Raw genomic sequence first — 17,393 nt, forward strand, 5'->3', positions numbered from 1 at the left:
ATTTTTTAAGTTTAGTTATTACCCGATATATCGTGCAACTGTCACCGAGTCTGATTACATATCATCGTATTTAATTACAGCCTAGAGGTCTACAGGTGACTATGGTTATTGGCAAAATAAGTTTTGCTCAGGACCTCTCAAAAGGTAGCGCCGGCCCTGGTTATCGCACAGCGACGGGTTTCGGAAGTGCATAGAAACCGAGTGTTGTGTGACCAAGCACATGTGATTCGCTACACTTCGTTTCCCGGTCGCCGTGTTTCGGTACCACTACGTCGAGAGTGATGAGCGTACGAAATGAACGCATACGTCCACGTCAGTGGCGTATTTATGGGGGGGGGGTCCAGGGGTACTGGACCCCCCCAGAACCTCTCCAAAAAATAAATAAATTAACATATTATTAATATATTAATTATGTATAAACTGTGGACCCCCCCCCAGAAAAAATTGAAAATACGCCACTGGTTCACGTATTATGATTATATCTCGTTAGGAATAGGGATATCAATGTCGACCTAAGGGACGACGTTTATAACATCGATATAAAAAACCTCTGACATCAGTCACGATGTAATTATTGAGTTTTTAGTATCGTCAAAAACCGATATTAGTACATTTATCGAAAAAAATAAAACCGAAAAAATACGAAAATCATCCGTACATACGGCGGCTCAATACAAGAGTATGATCAAGTGGCCACAAAACGGAAACGACACAGGTAAAAAACAAAAGAAACGCAGGCCGAAAAGTCTTTGGCTGAAATATCAGCTTGTCACGTGCTTAAATTATTAAATATTTAAAATACCATAATTGGTGATCTTCAAATAACCAAAGTAATCGTTTCGTAAATGTTGTAAGTGCGAACGCGTATCACCGTTGAGTGCTGGGCGATAGCCGCCGCTTTCGGACGAAAATCGTCGTCGCCCAGACTACTTTATATGATATTGTACACATCGCATTAGGCCGCACGAACGTGCGCGTGCGGATACGATTATGCCGTGGTATCCGGCAAGCCTATGGACCGTCAAAACATATAAATATCAATGATGATTTTTCCCGAACCAAAATCTGAACGGTTTACCCGCGGCTACCGATTACGAGATGAGGAATTTTATCGTTGCCGATTAACGCTAGTGTCTTATTTAATCGCGTGCGTCCTAAACCGCGATTGTACGCAAACATTTGGACGACAACAAAATATAATAATAATATATCAAAAATAAATGGTACAGGAACAGACGTATATACTTTTCCGTTAGTGCGACACACTCCCTTTCGTCAGCGCCCACCAGCCGCCACAGCGGATCCCAACAACAACATACGTACCCGCGGTAGAATATACGAGTGTTTGCACGGAACGCACAAGCGGTGAACGTTCGTCGTCGATTCCCTTCGGAAACGATTGCGTTCTTTTCGCGCGCGCACCGAACGGGCTTAAAAGCGCGCCCGCACTATGCCGATATATGTCCATCTTGATGTATTGCCACTCGGCTTTCTATGATCCGGACCGACACTTTTCGGGTTCGGCCTGGTAAGCCAATTGGCAAAACTTTGTCAAATGGCACGTGCCAACAAAAAGTCCACATCGCTCTTGGCAATGCCATTTGGAAAAGCCACACTTACACTTGCACGCGCGCGGCCACTTGACTCGGACGACGGCGCGCGCACGATAAGATACGCACCGAAACCTCTTCGACGGTAGACGACGAGAAAACGATATCGCCACACCCGCGACCGCACCCGTCGCGTAACCGAGTCTGATCCTGAACACACCGTCATGCGGACGTTCGCAATCCCGACGCTGTTCCTCGCCCTGGTCCGTCTGTTCCCGTTCGGGACGCAGGCCGCTGGCTCGGGGTACGCAACTGCGCACAGGTTGCCGACCGACACGCGACCCGAGTCGTATGAGCTGCGTTTCGTGCTGCCGGACCTCGACGGGACCGAATCCACGTTCGCCGGCGTGACCAAGATTACTGTGGCCGTGCTGCGGACGGTCGACGCGATCACGTTGAACCTAAAAGACCTGGAGGTGACCAACGTTACGGTGACAGACGTCAAGCTATGCAGGGACGTGGTAGTTCGTGAACTGGAATATCGGTCTGGCGACGAGCAATTGGAAATCCGTCTCGGGAGGCCGGTGCTCGCGGACCGGAACTACTCAGTGACCGTGTCGTACGGAGGGAGGATCCGGACCGACGACACCGGGCTGTACAAGAGCTCCTACGCGGAAGGCGACGCGATCAAGTAACGGGGACTTTGTGTGAAAACGGAACGGGGTGATTATTAACGTGACGTTGACGTCGGTTCGCAGGTGGTTGGCCGTGACGCAGTTTCAACCGGTGTACGCGCGGAGAGCGTTCCCGTGTTACGATGAGCCCGCGTACAAAGCCGTCTACGACGTGTCCGTGGTGAAAAAGAAGCATCAGATCGCCCTGTCCAACATGCCGGTACGGGAGATAGTGCCCGGGTGAGTGTGAACGACCCTTAAGCCGGGTTTACACGGCGCGAATCTAATGCGCGAGGCAAGATTCGCGAGGCTGCTTCGCGAGACATCTGATTCACCTAAATGTTTACACGATACGTATCTATGCGTGGAGCAATGTGCTTCAGGGCGAGCCACAGTTAATGCCAGGCAGCGATACGTGTGCCAGTATCTTGATTTTGATCCATGGCGCTACGTGCGAAGCAAGACGCTCAAAGGAGTAGTTCACACGACGCGAAACAAAAGTGCGAATCTTCTTCGACGCGCGTCCAAATACCGACTATCCTCGCTTGACTCGTTTATTACCCGAGGCAAGTTCAGACAGATACGAAGCATGTCGAATTTTGACTCGCGCATCATATTCGCGTCGTGTAAACCCGGCTCAAAGCCGTTACGCGTCGTACCACGAGTGATCGCCAACGGAGTAACGTTAACTTCGCCAACTTCGCCGGGCGGTGTGAACGGAAACGGCTTTTGCCTTTTGCGAGCGGCACAAAGGTTCTTTAACCGCTGCCGGAAAAGTTCAGGGGCATATGGAACAGGGGATCGATTGTTTTTATTTACGATCGTCACGTTTAGGTATAGGTCCTTAGGAATTTTTGGATTTTAACCGTGCATCAAGGTTAACACGTACATCGGTATTGGTGTGAAGCAACGGATTATGAGCATCGAAATCATTGCCCGATTCGAGTATATATTTTAATTGTATTATACTATCCGAAAATCAATTTGAGTGGTCGGTTTGATTAAAAATTAATTTAACCGTAGTGCCTATAGGTATATTTTAATTCGAATCTAAATTTTTTGTTTAAAAATATTATACGATTATCTTACAGTAAAACAAAATGTCGCTCGAAGATATTTTTATGATCACTTTAGTACTTGATTAGCAGAAAATAAAAATAAATTGCATACATTGAGACATAAATATTAGTCAAGTGTACATGGACTTTAAGTATTTTGTGTATTAAATATTGTAGTGGAATTAAAAATGAATTTATCAAAATATGTGGATAAACTAACATATGTCACGTAATCGCAAAGAACAACTAAATATTATTCTTAATTTATATACACACATGCACAAATGGATTTGTTATCTCTATCTACTGTCTTAAGCGTTAATTAATTTTTATAGTATAATCATTGAGAGCTTTAGTCCCACAATCAACTTAATATTATACCTATGGTCGGATTAATAATATAAATTTCATTGTTTAGTTTGTACTATGACATTAAATTTACAATGACGTATTCTAACGACATTCGAAGTATTCAATATCTTAAATTCGTAAATACCAATGTTTGAATGGAAACATGCTATCTCGTATAATCATAATTAATCGTTTCTTAGCTAGTTAATTCCTTTCTTCCATCATACAACTCTATAATTCTGATTAACCTTAATCATAGTTTAATATTTTTTTTTATTTTATACTAATATCAAAGGTATGAAAGTTATCGATAAAATAATGAAAGATAAATAATTGTAATAATAATTAGTAACTGATTTCAATAATGAAATTATTATACACGAACTACTATACAATACATTGTATCATTAAATTGAAAATAATTTCTAGACAAAACGGTACGGACGTGGTATACTTTGAGAGTACCCCGCCAATGTCGAGTTATTTGGTAGCCATTTATGTGGGCGAATTCATTCCGAACCGCTTTGATTCACAAATAACGATTTACACACACAAAACATACATCAACCAAACCAGTTACATCGGGGCCGAAGCTCCAAAACATTTAAACGCGTTGTCGGACTACACGGGCATCAAGTATACTCTTCCAAAAATGGATCTTTTAGCTGTACCTGATCTAAGTTTCGGAGCAATGGAAAATTGGGGAATTAACACTTACCGGTAAGCATTGATATAACAGGGCAGTTTCGCCGGTTGGTCGGTATGCTGTCTTATCGCTGCGAACAATATTGTGATTTTTGAACAAACACGCGCAGAGAAAAGTATCTGTTGTTGCACGACGAGACGAAAACAAAAATGAAAATGACCGCATCGATAATTGTGCAACACGAGTTCACGCACCAGTGGTTTGGTAATCTAGTGACCTGCGCATGGTGGGATTATACGTGGTTAAACGAGGGTTTTGCGGAGTACTTCCAATACTTCGCTACAAAACTGGTACAGTCAAACGATTTTGTCGGAAGAACATTTTTGTTGTGCTAACGTTCCGTCATTGATATTGTTTGTAATAGGTAAGACCAAATTGGCCGGTTGAAGAAATGTTTTTGATCGAAGCGCATCAGAGTGCGTTGTCATACGACCAGGAGCCCAGGCATCCGATTACTACATCGGTAAACACTCCCGATGAAATCGATAGCGTATTCGACTGGATAACCTACAAGAAAGCGGCGTCAGTTCTGAGGATGTTGAGATACTTGGTAACCGAAGAATTATTCCAGTTATCACTTCGCAATTATTTGAATAAATATAGGTAACGTTGTACTTTTACCGTATATCCACTTTCCAACTTATAATAACAATAATAATAGTAATCGATTAATCGATTAGTTTATAATTAATGTACGCGCAACATGTTAATGTTACATTGTTGATGGCGATCACAATGTTAACATCATTTCAATGAATACGATTGTAATTTTTAAGAGAGAAATATGTGGCGAAGCCAATGGACTTGTTCGCATCGTTCGACAGTACGTTGTGCGATGAAAACTATACAATCGGAAACGATCTGTCGGTTCACGTATTCATGTCTAATTGGACATTGCAGTCGGGATATCCTGTGTTGAAGATCGCCAAAAATGAAACATCGAACACGTATTCAGTGACTCAAGTAAAGAAATTAATTGTATAATACGATAATATCCATCACGCATATATCGCGGTATCGGAAAACAAGTAATACTGCGAGACTTGCAGGTATTAAATTAAACCAATCCTTTAAGCTCATCCTATTGGTGTCGCGCACGATTTAAGTGCCAAGTATAGCGTGTCCATTGGGGTAAGTGATTTATTCCGTCAAACATACACAATACAACAACCCGCGTTGCACACGCTCGTTCGTGACATTATCACGAAATGTGTTTGCCGTTATGATGCACGTTTCGTTTTTCTTAATTATCCGGCTGTTGCTGAACAGCTCTAATTCTTCCATTGACATTGCGACAGAATCGATTTCTGATCGAACTGGCCGACGGCGGGAGCATAGACGACGGTGCGGCGTGGCATGTTGGCCTTACGTTCACCACCGAAAGGGACAAGAACTTCACTCGCACCAGACCGTTGTTTTGGACGGACAGGATATCGAAATCGACCGAGGTACCGGCGCCCCCGAACTCCGGATGGTACATCTTCAACGTACGGTCCATCGGTAATAGCTCCGGAAAACTAACGCGTACCACGGACTGATCTGTACGTCGTTTCTTGTTAGGTTTTTACAGGGTTAACTACGACATGGACAACTGGATAGCGCTAATCGAGCAGCTAAACCGATCGCCCGCCGACATCCACGTGCTCAACCGCGCCCAGCTGATATCCGACTCGTTCAACTTGGCGCGGGCCGGACACTTGAACTACACGGTTCCGCTGCTCCTGTCCAAATACCTGAGAAACGAGAACAGCGTCACGCCGTGGTACTCGGTCAAGGATTGTTTTTCCTACCTGCTGGAACACATGTCCTACGGTGTGAACGGGCACGAAGCCCTGAAAGTATGCATAGCCCTACATGCGCCGCGACACGATCAAAGGGTCGGCAACGGGGGAAAATGAGGGGCGGGGGAAGGAATGAACAATGGTACCCTAACGCGAAATGTCGGGATCCATGCGTTGGGTAAAACACGATTACGTACGCTCGTTATCGGTGATATCTACACGATTCCGTACGATTTTACCTGATTTTTAACTACACGATTCCGTACGAAGTTTTAAGCATTGATTCCAGTTTTAATATCGGTATTGGTATATACCACATGCCTATACGAGTGAACTAAAAAAAGTTAATAAATTCTTTGTGTTTGATCGCTTTTATTACCTATGTTTATTATTAATGGTATCAAATTTATCAGTTATAACGAAATTTCATTATTTCTATTATATCATACGGTATTTTCCGAGATCCAGTAAAAGTAGTAGGTTACAGATGTTGGGAAATCCAAATTTAAGCGTTATCAAATAATTTATAAATTTTATTTATTTATCAATTACTTTTCATTTAATTAGTCACCCTCATTTTTTTATTATTTTATTATTTTTTTTTTTTTTATGAATTATTAAAGAACTGTTAAACATTGTGAAATGTACACGTATTACGTATATTATTATTTACCTATTCATTAGATATAATACAGTGAGATTAGTAAATTAGTAATTTGACAACGTTGTGTACAATTTCATACGCAATCGTGTTTATTTATTTTTCTCATCCACCTTTTTGTTACCCGTCTAAAAACGTATGCAATCGTGTTACCAAAAAGGAAAAGCATACGTGATCGTGTTCTACCCCATGCGTTTAGGCGTACGTCAGTCGATTGGCCGGGATAGTTTACAACAAGCTGGAGACGCATGTGACGAGCGGAGATGATGGGTACTACGTAAAAAGTGCGTGGGACGCTTTCTCGAAGTGGGCATGCGAGTTGGACAACAAGGACTGTACGACCAGAGCGCTGGAATATTTCAACAAGTGGCAAACGGGAGAAAGGTACCTTGTACCAGGGCTTGAAATCGATTTCAAAATCGATTTCAAATATCGATAAAAATCGTTAAAAAAATTTTTAGTATATCAAAATCGTTAATGGTTGGTAATGATTTTCAAAATTTATATTGAAATTGAAAAAAGTTAAAATCGATATTTTATATCAAAATCAAAATCATTTTAATAATCAAAACGTTTTTAAATCAAATTAATTTAAAATTCAACAGTTAACAGGTATATTGATATTGTCAATTCGTAGGCATTGCCGTATTTGGTTTGATTACTCGTATACATAATAATAAATAACTAGTACCTATTATGTTTTCTTTGAATATTTACGATAAGGAATCGGCGTCATATTTGTCCCACTTATAATTTAAAATATTGTTCTCATATTTAGTTAAATTATGTCTGAGTCTATGAATAAAAAAACTTTTTTTTACATTTTAATCATTTCACATAGATATATCCTTAGTTTACTTCAGTTTAGTTTCACTTTCATGCTATGTTTTTTCATATTTGAGACACTTTAATAATAATTGTAGTTTGTACGAAATGTTTTATACTATAGGTAATAAAAAAATAGATTTAAATATATACTACCTATATCAGTAGCTCATCGCTGCAGCCTACAACAATATTACGCTAATGATGTACTAAAATTTGAGAAATTATTATAAGTCATGGATAACATTCTGTTGTAAACCCGAAATCGAAAAAAAATAAATTCCGGTTTCTGAAACCGAAATTGAAAAAAATGAATATCGGTATTCGAAATCAAAAATGAAATCGCAAAAAATAAATATCAATATTTGAAACCAAAATCGAAATAAAAAAAATTAATATCAATAATCAAAATTGAAATTAAAATCGAAATTTTTTATTTCAATTTCAAGCTCTGCCTTGTACGGTCGCGCACGTCAGCACGTAAGTTGTAACGCCCCTGTTTTCAGAATACCGGCCGATGTTAAGGACGCGGCTTTTTGTGCGGGCATAAGGAACGACCCTGACACCAGTACCTTTGACAAAATGTTCAGCTTGTACACGACCACCACTTCAATTTCGGAGAAAACGTCCGTTGAATCGGCTCTAGGGTGTTCCGCGAACAGGACTCAATTATACCGGTGCGTTTGACTGACCTTTTCGGTTTTTTTGCAGGTACCGATTGTTAGGACGTGAAAGGATAATTGCTTTGTTCGTTTAATACGCATAAATACGATAAAGTTGTATTACTTTAACGCTCATTATTATCGGTTTAATCATATCATCGTAGTACGGCCAACGCTCACGAGTGATTCGCATCTGATTTCAGGTTCATCAATCATATATTGGATGGACCACAGGGACCAATTAAAGTAAAAGACTTTAAATCGGTCATAGCATCCGTCGCATCAACTTCGCTGGGTCTCGATGTGCTCCACGAATTCTTATCGACGAATTTAAATAGAACTTTAAACGAACTACCCAACGGCCAAGAAATCGCTAAATACATATATTCAATACTAGCTACCAAAATGACTGACCGCGTTCAAATAGAAAAGGTGAGTTTTGTAAAAATTTTATTTTATTTTTTTTTTATAAATCAATTTTCATCGAAATCGAAATCTAAACTTTATTCGTAACCATTTTTCTTCTTTTTTAGAAAATGTTTATAATAAATATAACGTACGTCTGAATTATGATCACATCAGTATAAAATTATTTATTTAATTATTAATTATAAATTATCACTGAACCATATAAAAAGTATTAATTTACAGCGTTTTCAATTATCACACGCGTAAGATAGCAATTTAGTCACGGATTGAATTATATTTCTAACGTAAAGATTGACCAATAATGATACGATAAGAATTCTATATTTATTACGGTCAAATTTTATATAAGTTTATAACAAAAAGTTACAATGTAAAAGGCATTATAATAGAAAAAATGTAAGAAAGTTGATTTTGAGTGTAAAAGAAATTAAATGTAATGTGAACATTTTTACCATAGTATTAGACCATATACAAATCGTTGGATCAATTAAAAACTACACAGCAGGACATAATTTTAAATTATCTTTTATCATTTTGTACTTTTTTAGTCGGTATTTCGACTATTTTAATGTATATTTCATTTATTCCTAACAAATAAGTATAATTTGAGAAAAAAGGTTATTAAACATTTTTTTAATAAATTTATTAATATCACGCTATAATTTGATTTTTAAACTTTTATATCATTTTGCTAACGATTAAATATGATGAACTTGTTTAATTTTTCTATATTTGTATTATTATTTATTAACTGCAGTTTACTGCCGTGTATAGATAAACGTACTTTTTTTAATTAAGTTTAAACCCGTAATTAGCTTGTTAAACTTTTTATTAGTTACAAAATTTGAAAAATACCACCATCATCCCGGAATCAGTGAGACAATCTTTTGAAAAATCGTTTAAGAAAGTCAATGATCGCAAACTGTGGTTGGAAAAATATTCAGAAGTAATTAACCAATGGATGCTTGAAAATCAAGAACCCTTGGAAGAGGAGACAATTACCACCGCAGCCTCCACAGAGTCCACCATAACAACTGAAATTAAGTCCACAGTTTCCTCTATAACTATTAGTGCACCGTTTTCGACTGTCAGTCCGAAACCATCAAATGCAACGTATAACGTGCAAAATTGTCGAACGGTTTTACTAGTTACCATTTTATTATTAATAGTTAATAAATGTATTCTATAAATATGAATAAAAATAACATACCCCAACTTGAATAACTATAATTTAAAATATTATATTAATATTCAACTCACTATGTTTTTGTGATTAATACAAAAATACCAAACTGAAAAGATTACGTATTTTACAAACAATTTATTGAATAAACTTTATTGATATTGCAGCAACTGGTAATGAATCACTAATTCTTTCTCCAAAAAACCGTACAAGTTTTATCGTTGATAATTCTATAATCTGATTTATAAGATATAGGATTATATGTTATAACATAGTGTAATAATAAATTAGTTATAACTACCCAAGCAATATAAAATAGCATTAGATTATCACGTTCTAAGAAACCGATCGAGATGATACGTTTTTTTGTCGTATCAGTCGATATTTTATCACTAGTTGCAGCATGAAAACCTTAACTTATAATACCAATTACGAACTTTTGTTTGATTTAGTAATATGCTATTTTAGAGTAAAATCCAAAACCATAGCTGCTGAATAAATAATGATAATTTATTAAATTGGTTATTGAGGCAGATCCAACTATTTTATAATTTGAAAATCGTTTACGAGATTTGTAGTGATATTGTAGACATTTTTATTAATGGTAAGCGATGTGTCTTATATTTTAAAACTAAATTTAGTGAGAGAAAAAGAGGCCAAAAAAAAAGAAGAAAAAAAGAACCCGGAAACTATGGTTGAAAATTACACTGATTGCAAAACAAAAATGTGAATTTTGAAATTCACAAATCATTATCACCTAATCATTACCTCAAATTATTATTAATGCAATGTCATTACCATTATAACCTAAAATTTATTTGAGTTACAGGGTTCGATAAATATTGACACTCATGTTTAAATTTGCAAATAAAAAGAATTAAAAAAATAGAGAGAAAAAATAATAGTGATTTGTATAAAAACTAATGATAAATTTGATCCTGGTGATTTTTACAAAGTTATGGAAATCGAGAGTTGATGGTGGAAAAACCGAGTCGCATATTGTCTTCTAAATTGTAGAACTATAATATTATATTGTGATTGCAGAATAACTGATTAACGACCCCGGTTTAGTCGATAAAATAATAATAATGCATCAATTCGCTAATCAAAATACTGAACGTGATTATCGGAACTAAAGAGTAAATATAAATAATATGAAGATACTAACTTAAAGGTTTACTGTTTAAATGAAAATTTTGGCCACTACATGATTTTATTAAGATTAATTATTTTTCCCGTGGAGATTAAGTGTCAATCATATACTGGATCCATGTCACCCTGATTGAGAACCACTGAGCTAATGAAATAGAAAAAAACAAAAGTTAGTGTTATAGCCGTAGATCGATTATATGCAAATTGAATTACAAATTGATACTATTTTTTATACTGTGCCAGAGTCTTAAATTATTATGGATGCAAAATAATATTATCTTAAAACGTCGTATGATTTTAATATAGATGAAAAATTATCGATTATTTTTTTCTAGACCTTTGTATAAAATATACTTCATGTAGATATTTTTTTATCAATAATACATACAGAATTATAATATCTTCCATTTTGTATCATTTTGCTATCTGATTATCATAAATAAGCATAATGATAAAGTTGAAAATAATAATTTAGTTATTAAGAAAACAATACAAAATTATGAATTGTAATTCAATTTCAATACTCACAGATTGTCAGTATTAATTCCGAGTTAATAATATTTATTTTAAAACACATATTAGGTATAACGATAATGGTTTTGTGCAGATTATACAGGTTGTATGTATATGTATATAAATAGGTTGTTGGAAAACACACAATTTGCGTCTAACGGTACGAGTCCGAGGTAAAAATTCGAAGGTAACATATTTGTTGGAAGATTTTAATAAAAGGTTTCAAGTAAATAAAAAACGTATGTTCCATAATGAGTTATGAACTTTGTAGTTTTTTATCAACATCACCATTGAGTGTAATATTTTATCTGTAATATATATATACGCACGCAATAGTCGCATTAAATTTAAACAGCTACTCTAAAACTATATAAATGATACATACTACATTATTTTTTATTGTTTTTACGCTACTATTTTTATAGTATGTTGTCTACGCATTATATATGCATAATTATTTATGAACCATCGTAAGGAAAAAAAAAAAAATTAAAAACAACTTATAGTTTTTATTTTTGCAAAATGTATAAAAGTAATTTTGTAAATCATTATACATTTTTATAAATTTTTATTGGTTTTTTTGTTAGGTAGGGTACCAGTTGACGCTCTATTAATTAATACTCTCCTGCCACACCGTTGATCAGCAGTTATAACAACAAAAACAAATCTAAACGTATTATCCGATATGATAATACGACGACCTATAGTTATAACCCACTCGTATTGTACTAGCTAGTTACTCAGTAATAATTACTAGCTGGTTCTATACAGTATATTTATAAAACACATAAAAAACAAAAAATTAAATAAAAACTACGGTCAGATTGGCAACTTGATCCGACTGTACAATCGGCACATTTTTTGGGAAAATTAGATTGAACGCATAAAAATGTATGCATATAATATGTATAAATTATTCGAGTGGAATGCAAAGGTGGTATAAAATAAACAAGCGTTTTGAATGTATTAACTAGGTATATGAATAAAAATATATTCGTGTTAGTTGTTACGTAGTCATAGTTGATTATTATTTATGTTCCCTACGAAACGTATTTTAACCGAACAGTCGATTACTTACATGACAGTAAAATCTGTTTCAAACGGACTTTGAATAAAACGGATTTTTTATTATTATTTATTTATTTTTTATTTTTTTATTCTAGCCATTCCATTGTAAACAAATTGTACTGTATGAAATAAATTACTAACTTACGGGTATAGTATAAGAACACGTATATGTACAAGTCTACAATAACATTATTTCGTTTAATTTGTTCCTACAAAAAATCTCTACATTCTACTGAGTATATACTTCCTGTTATCGTTAGAATTGTAACCGTTGCTAGTAGAAAATCAGTTCCAAGCCAAGAACAACGGCTAATCGGTAATATTTCACGAAAATTTCAATTGAATTAAATTGGTTTAATCATTGCATCGTGTATGTGTTGTTCTTCACATGATCAAATTCTTGTCGACTCGTCTTACCACCCACCTTGAACTTTTTGATTTCCTGCAGATGTCTTGGAGCGATGTCGTCGTTCAGACGTTGTAGGAATGCCAAATTATGTTTTTATTTTATTATTATTTAACGTTTAATTATTTAAATGCACTGCATGCTGAGTGAAATAATAAATTTAAAAATATCATCGGCAAAATAATGGTCTGTGCGGTGTATCGAAAAATATTTATTGGCTCGAACGTGGTACCTGTATCGTAATAATATCTGCTTTGAGCAGGTTAATGAATAATAGTTATCTAATCGGAAATAAAAAAAAATTTTACTGCGTTTTTTTTAACACTGTTTTGGTTTCAGTCCAATAGTATAACTAATCCAACAGTTAGTATACAGATGTAATTTTGCCATCGGGAACATGCTCACCGACGACTATTAATTTGTCAGACAGCCGTTTACGTATGACAAACTTTCTCCGAACAGAAACTATAGTCACTAGTCGATTGCGATTTAACCATTATGTGTTTTTCCTTTTTTTTTTTTTTTTGTGTTTCTGTGTACACGATTTGAATGAGAATAATAGCTCCGATCATCATAAATACGGCAGGTTTTTGATGGGAAATAGGGTGTAGATAGTACTTGAGATAGGTTATATTTTGAATTTTTCAACAGTTTTCCAAATACTCGAGAAAAACGGAGAAAAAAATTATAAAAACTTCAACCGAGATCGAGTTTGTGCTCGTAAAAATTATATTTATCAACAGACCTGTTCAAAATTTTCATTAGAAATACCTAGATAAATAAAAATATATTATATGTATTATATATACATATGATCGAGTTCCATTGAATGAACATCGAGCACACATCTGATAATTAAGTTGAAAAATGGTCATGGGAAAATCTATGATGTACTCGGATACCGTATATCAAAGGCGTTGGCTGTTCTGAGAACGTAGAGATTTTATAGCATAACATATAATTCAGTTATTTTAAGAGATTCATGGATATTATTAATCTTATAGTATATAGTCATATGATATTGCCGGTTTCGATGAAATTAAAATGTTGTTTGATAAATTGATTGCAAAACTCTATATTGTAATATCAAAGTATGATTTTTTTTTATGTTTTTATCAAAACATATGCCCTATAGCTCACGAAAATACTATAATAATTATTATTATAATATTGAGTACAAACATTCATCCGTAGTAAAATGTATGATAAGTTTTCAATCAAAAATCATTTTCGTGTACACGTGGAGCAAAAAGTTTAAAGCATTAAAGTCACTATTGGTACACCAGAACCACACTTAACAAGATCATTCTACTATGTTGCATATTATATCAATTGTACCTACGGAATAATATATTTGTTACTTGTTTCCAGTAGTTACAGTGTCCAGTTTCAGCCGCAGTGGTAGAAAACGTTTGGTTAACCCATTCAATCAAGATACATTGTTTTTGGTTTTAAAATCGAACACATGATCCTTAACTGACCGCTGCGGCACGGCAAGTCTGACTTAAAAATAAACAGCAGATTTTATATGCTGTTTAGTTTAACCGGACCACCAGATTAAACAATCGAATCATCAGTTTATCGCACGTATTCAAATGCACATAAGATCTAGTCACTCACATTGAGCCGCACACCGGAATCAGTTCATCTTACATTATTCTTTTCAAGATATTAATTACAATAATTTGGCAAATGGTTTATGTACGTAAATGTATTGATTGCGTTCATGTTCATATTATCCGGCTTAGTGATATGTTTCTTTTATAATTCCAGATCTAGTAATTTTTTCAGGATAAAAAATTGTAATGAAACACAAAAATACTCGCTCTGGTAATATTTTTTTTTTTTTTATGTTAAGTTAAATTTGTTTCCTTTCGTCATTAATAGATCCATATGAGGAAATTTGTATTACGTTCTCGTCATTTTGTGAAAATAATTTTTTATTCATTTTATTCAGATGATATTGATCAAGACTTTTTTGAAGTAGAATTAAAGCTCTGGTATACACATTTGCAAAAATTACCATTTACACTTGTCTTTTAGATGTTCTTGATAAGTGTAATAAAGACTTCTTTCTAAATGTATTCAAACTGCTTCAAATTTTTGCAAATTTATGAACCAGAAAGAAGTTCGTCCACATTAAATATAATTAAGACTTTATTTTGTTCACGTACCTTTGGAAATATGGGAAATTGTCTGTATTGAAAAATACAATCGTATATAAATAATTGTACAAAAACAAATTGTAAAAATATATAGGAAAAAATGCAGTCATAAAGAATTATGTAAAAACATGTACTTTTGGAAAAATATGTAAAATTTAATAGATATAGTTAATTTCATTGAAAATCAATTGAAACGAATTTATCACTTACCTAAATTAATTTATCAAATCATAATGAAAATATGTATTTACATATAAATCCGAGCCCTAGTTATAATGTATTTGAAAAAAGAAAACGAATATTCAAGATAATAAAATAATATTTAGAATAAATGCAATATCTGGGTAAGGATTGAACTGGAAAAGTATTTTACTGTATACAATTCCCCATCATTAGCAATAAAAATAAGCATTAGCATAAGCAATCGTTTTATAATACACAGTTGTATTCAAACAACTAATCTATATAATTTTGGTTTGAACGTTTAATAAGATCCCGTGGAAATACTTTAACACTAAATGTAAAATATAGGTTATCTATTTAAAACACTCCATAAAAATGCAAAACAATAATACAACAACATATTTCTATCTATCAAATGAGACATTTTTTTTATATTTTTAAATATTTATAATGCGTTTTATTATTTTTATGTATAGTTTTCTTATTATTATTAATAATATATTTATTATACAGTATATATCTATAGCAACGTAAGTTTAATAGTCACCTACAACAATTTTAATACATCATTCTACGATTAGCATTCGTTGAAAAAGAACGTTTATTATTTTGTACATATTTGCTGACAGCTATTTTGTAAAATACAAGTATCATTGACTTTGTGAGTTTAGAAGAGATCTTAAGTGAAATATCGAGATGATAAGCATCTTGGACAAGACAAACGTGATGGCCACTGAAGATATCGAGTCAATTGGAAATGGATTCGTGACAAAATATTTTGATGCACTGATGGGCAAACCAAATCCGTCGGCTTTGCGTCGGTTGTTTAACGAACAGTCTGTTTATGTATTCGCGCAACAAGGACACCCTGATTTTGAGATGTATGGCATGTATTTAATCGGATGGTTTATAAAGCGAATGGAATTCTGTAAATGCACGGTGACCATTTGCTCGGTAGATACCTCAGCTAGACCGCACCCAGCGGAGTTAGCGGTTTCCTCGGTCTGCGAACTAATGCGTCCCGAGAATGATGCGCCGTTCATGTTTACCCAGACGTTTATCATTAAACGCGTCCCGTGGACCAAGACGGAGTTCCAGATTGTCGAAACACGTTCAAAGTTTGACGATGAGATCGAAAACGATTATCTTCCAAAAGTCGTATCCATACCCATAAATTGTAAGAATATGAGATTGAAAACAGCTGAAGTTTCTGATAACTTGCGATCACCATACAAAAAAGTCACCGGAGTAGACGAAAATTTCGAAGAGTCGAGTCCTAGGCGAACGGACGAAATATTCAGTATTAAGAAAGTTTTCAGTAAGAAAATCCAAGAAAAACTTCAAAGTACGACAGCAAATCGGGATGAAGAGTTGAATTCTGGTAAAATGTCAACGTCGTCGAGAACACCAACAAGCACAAATAACGTGCGGAAGTACACTGACGAAAAAAACGAATACAACTCTCAGAATCAATGGCAAGACAAGCAGTGTTAAACCCATCCGTGGTAATGAAATAGTTTCAAGGAAGAAGATAGCGAAAAATCCAATGATAGAAATGCAATCCGTGAAAAATGTACCAAAAGGTAAAATATATTAAAAATTGTACAGATGTATGGAACAATGAAAATTGTATACCTACATAAAATTACTGTTTTTATTGCAGTCGTTTTGAACCTAGACGAAATAAAGACTAAATCTAAAGTGAAGCGAAATATCATTAATGTTCAGTCGACCAAATTTAAAATGCCCGCGGTTATAGATAAAAAAACTTATGTCTCTGTTAACCGTTTCGAGTCTTTAGCGGTGGATGACGAGAGTAATGATTCTGATTCGATTATTACAGACAGACAGGATAATGGTTCTAATCGTAAGTATATTAACGAATTTATTTTCAGCACCATAAACAAACGAGAACTATCCCCTAACCCTGCATCAATTCAAAATAAAATTTAACCACGGTTATCACTATTGTTTTTAAGCTCCCAAAGATATGCTAGAAAGGATCAACGGCCAACCGAAGATATCC

At 34.8% G+C, this 17,393-nt stretch overlaps 1 protein-coding gene across 1 annotated transcript; it reads left to right on the forward strand.

Annotated features, from left to right (window-relative positions):
• The first annotated feature begins 1,704 nt into the window (after positions 1-1,704).
• On the forward strand, positions 1,705-9,908 carry LOC112679955 (aminopeptidase N-like). The gene is made up of 12 exons (XM_025549907.1): positions 1,705-2,241; positions 2,309-2,464; positions 4,063-4,353; positions 4,449-4,629; positions 4,704-4,942; positions 5,116-5,302; positions 5,638-5,839; positions 5,900-6,177; positions 6,981-7,165; positions 8,113-8,283; positions 8,472-8,700; positions 9,533-9,908. Exons 1-12 carry the CDS (start codon positions 1,775-1,777, stop codon positions 9,884-9,886), a joined length of 2,940 nt encoding a protein of 979 aa, XP_025405692.1. The 5' UTR covers positions 1,705-1,774; the 3' UTR covers positions 9,887-9,908.
• The last annotated feature ends 7,485 nt before the right edge of the window (positions 9,909-17,393 follow it).

Source organism: Sipha flava, unplaced genomic scaffold, assembly GCF_003268045.1.
Source record: "Sipha flava isolate LNK unplaced genomic scaffold, YSA_version1 171_pilon_pilon, whole genome shotgun sequence".
Taxonomy (NCBI): Eukaryota; Metazoa; Arthropoda; class Insecta; order Hemiptera; family Aphididae; genus Sipha; species Sipha flava.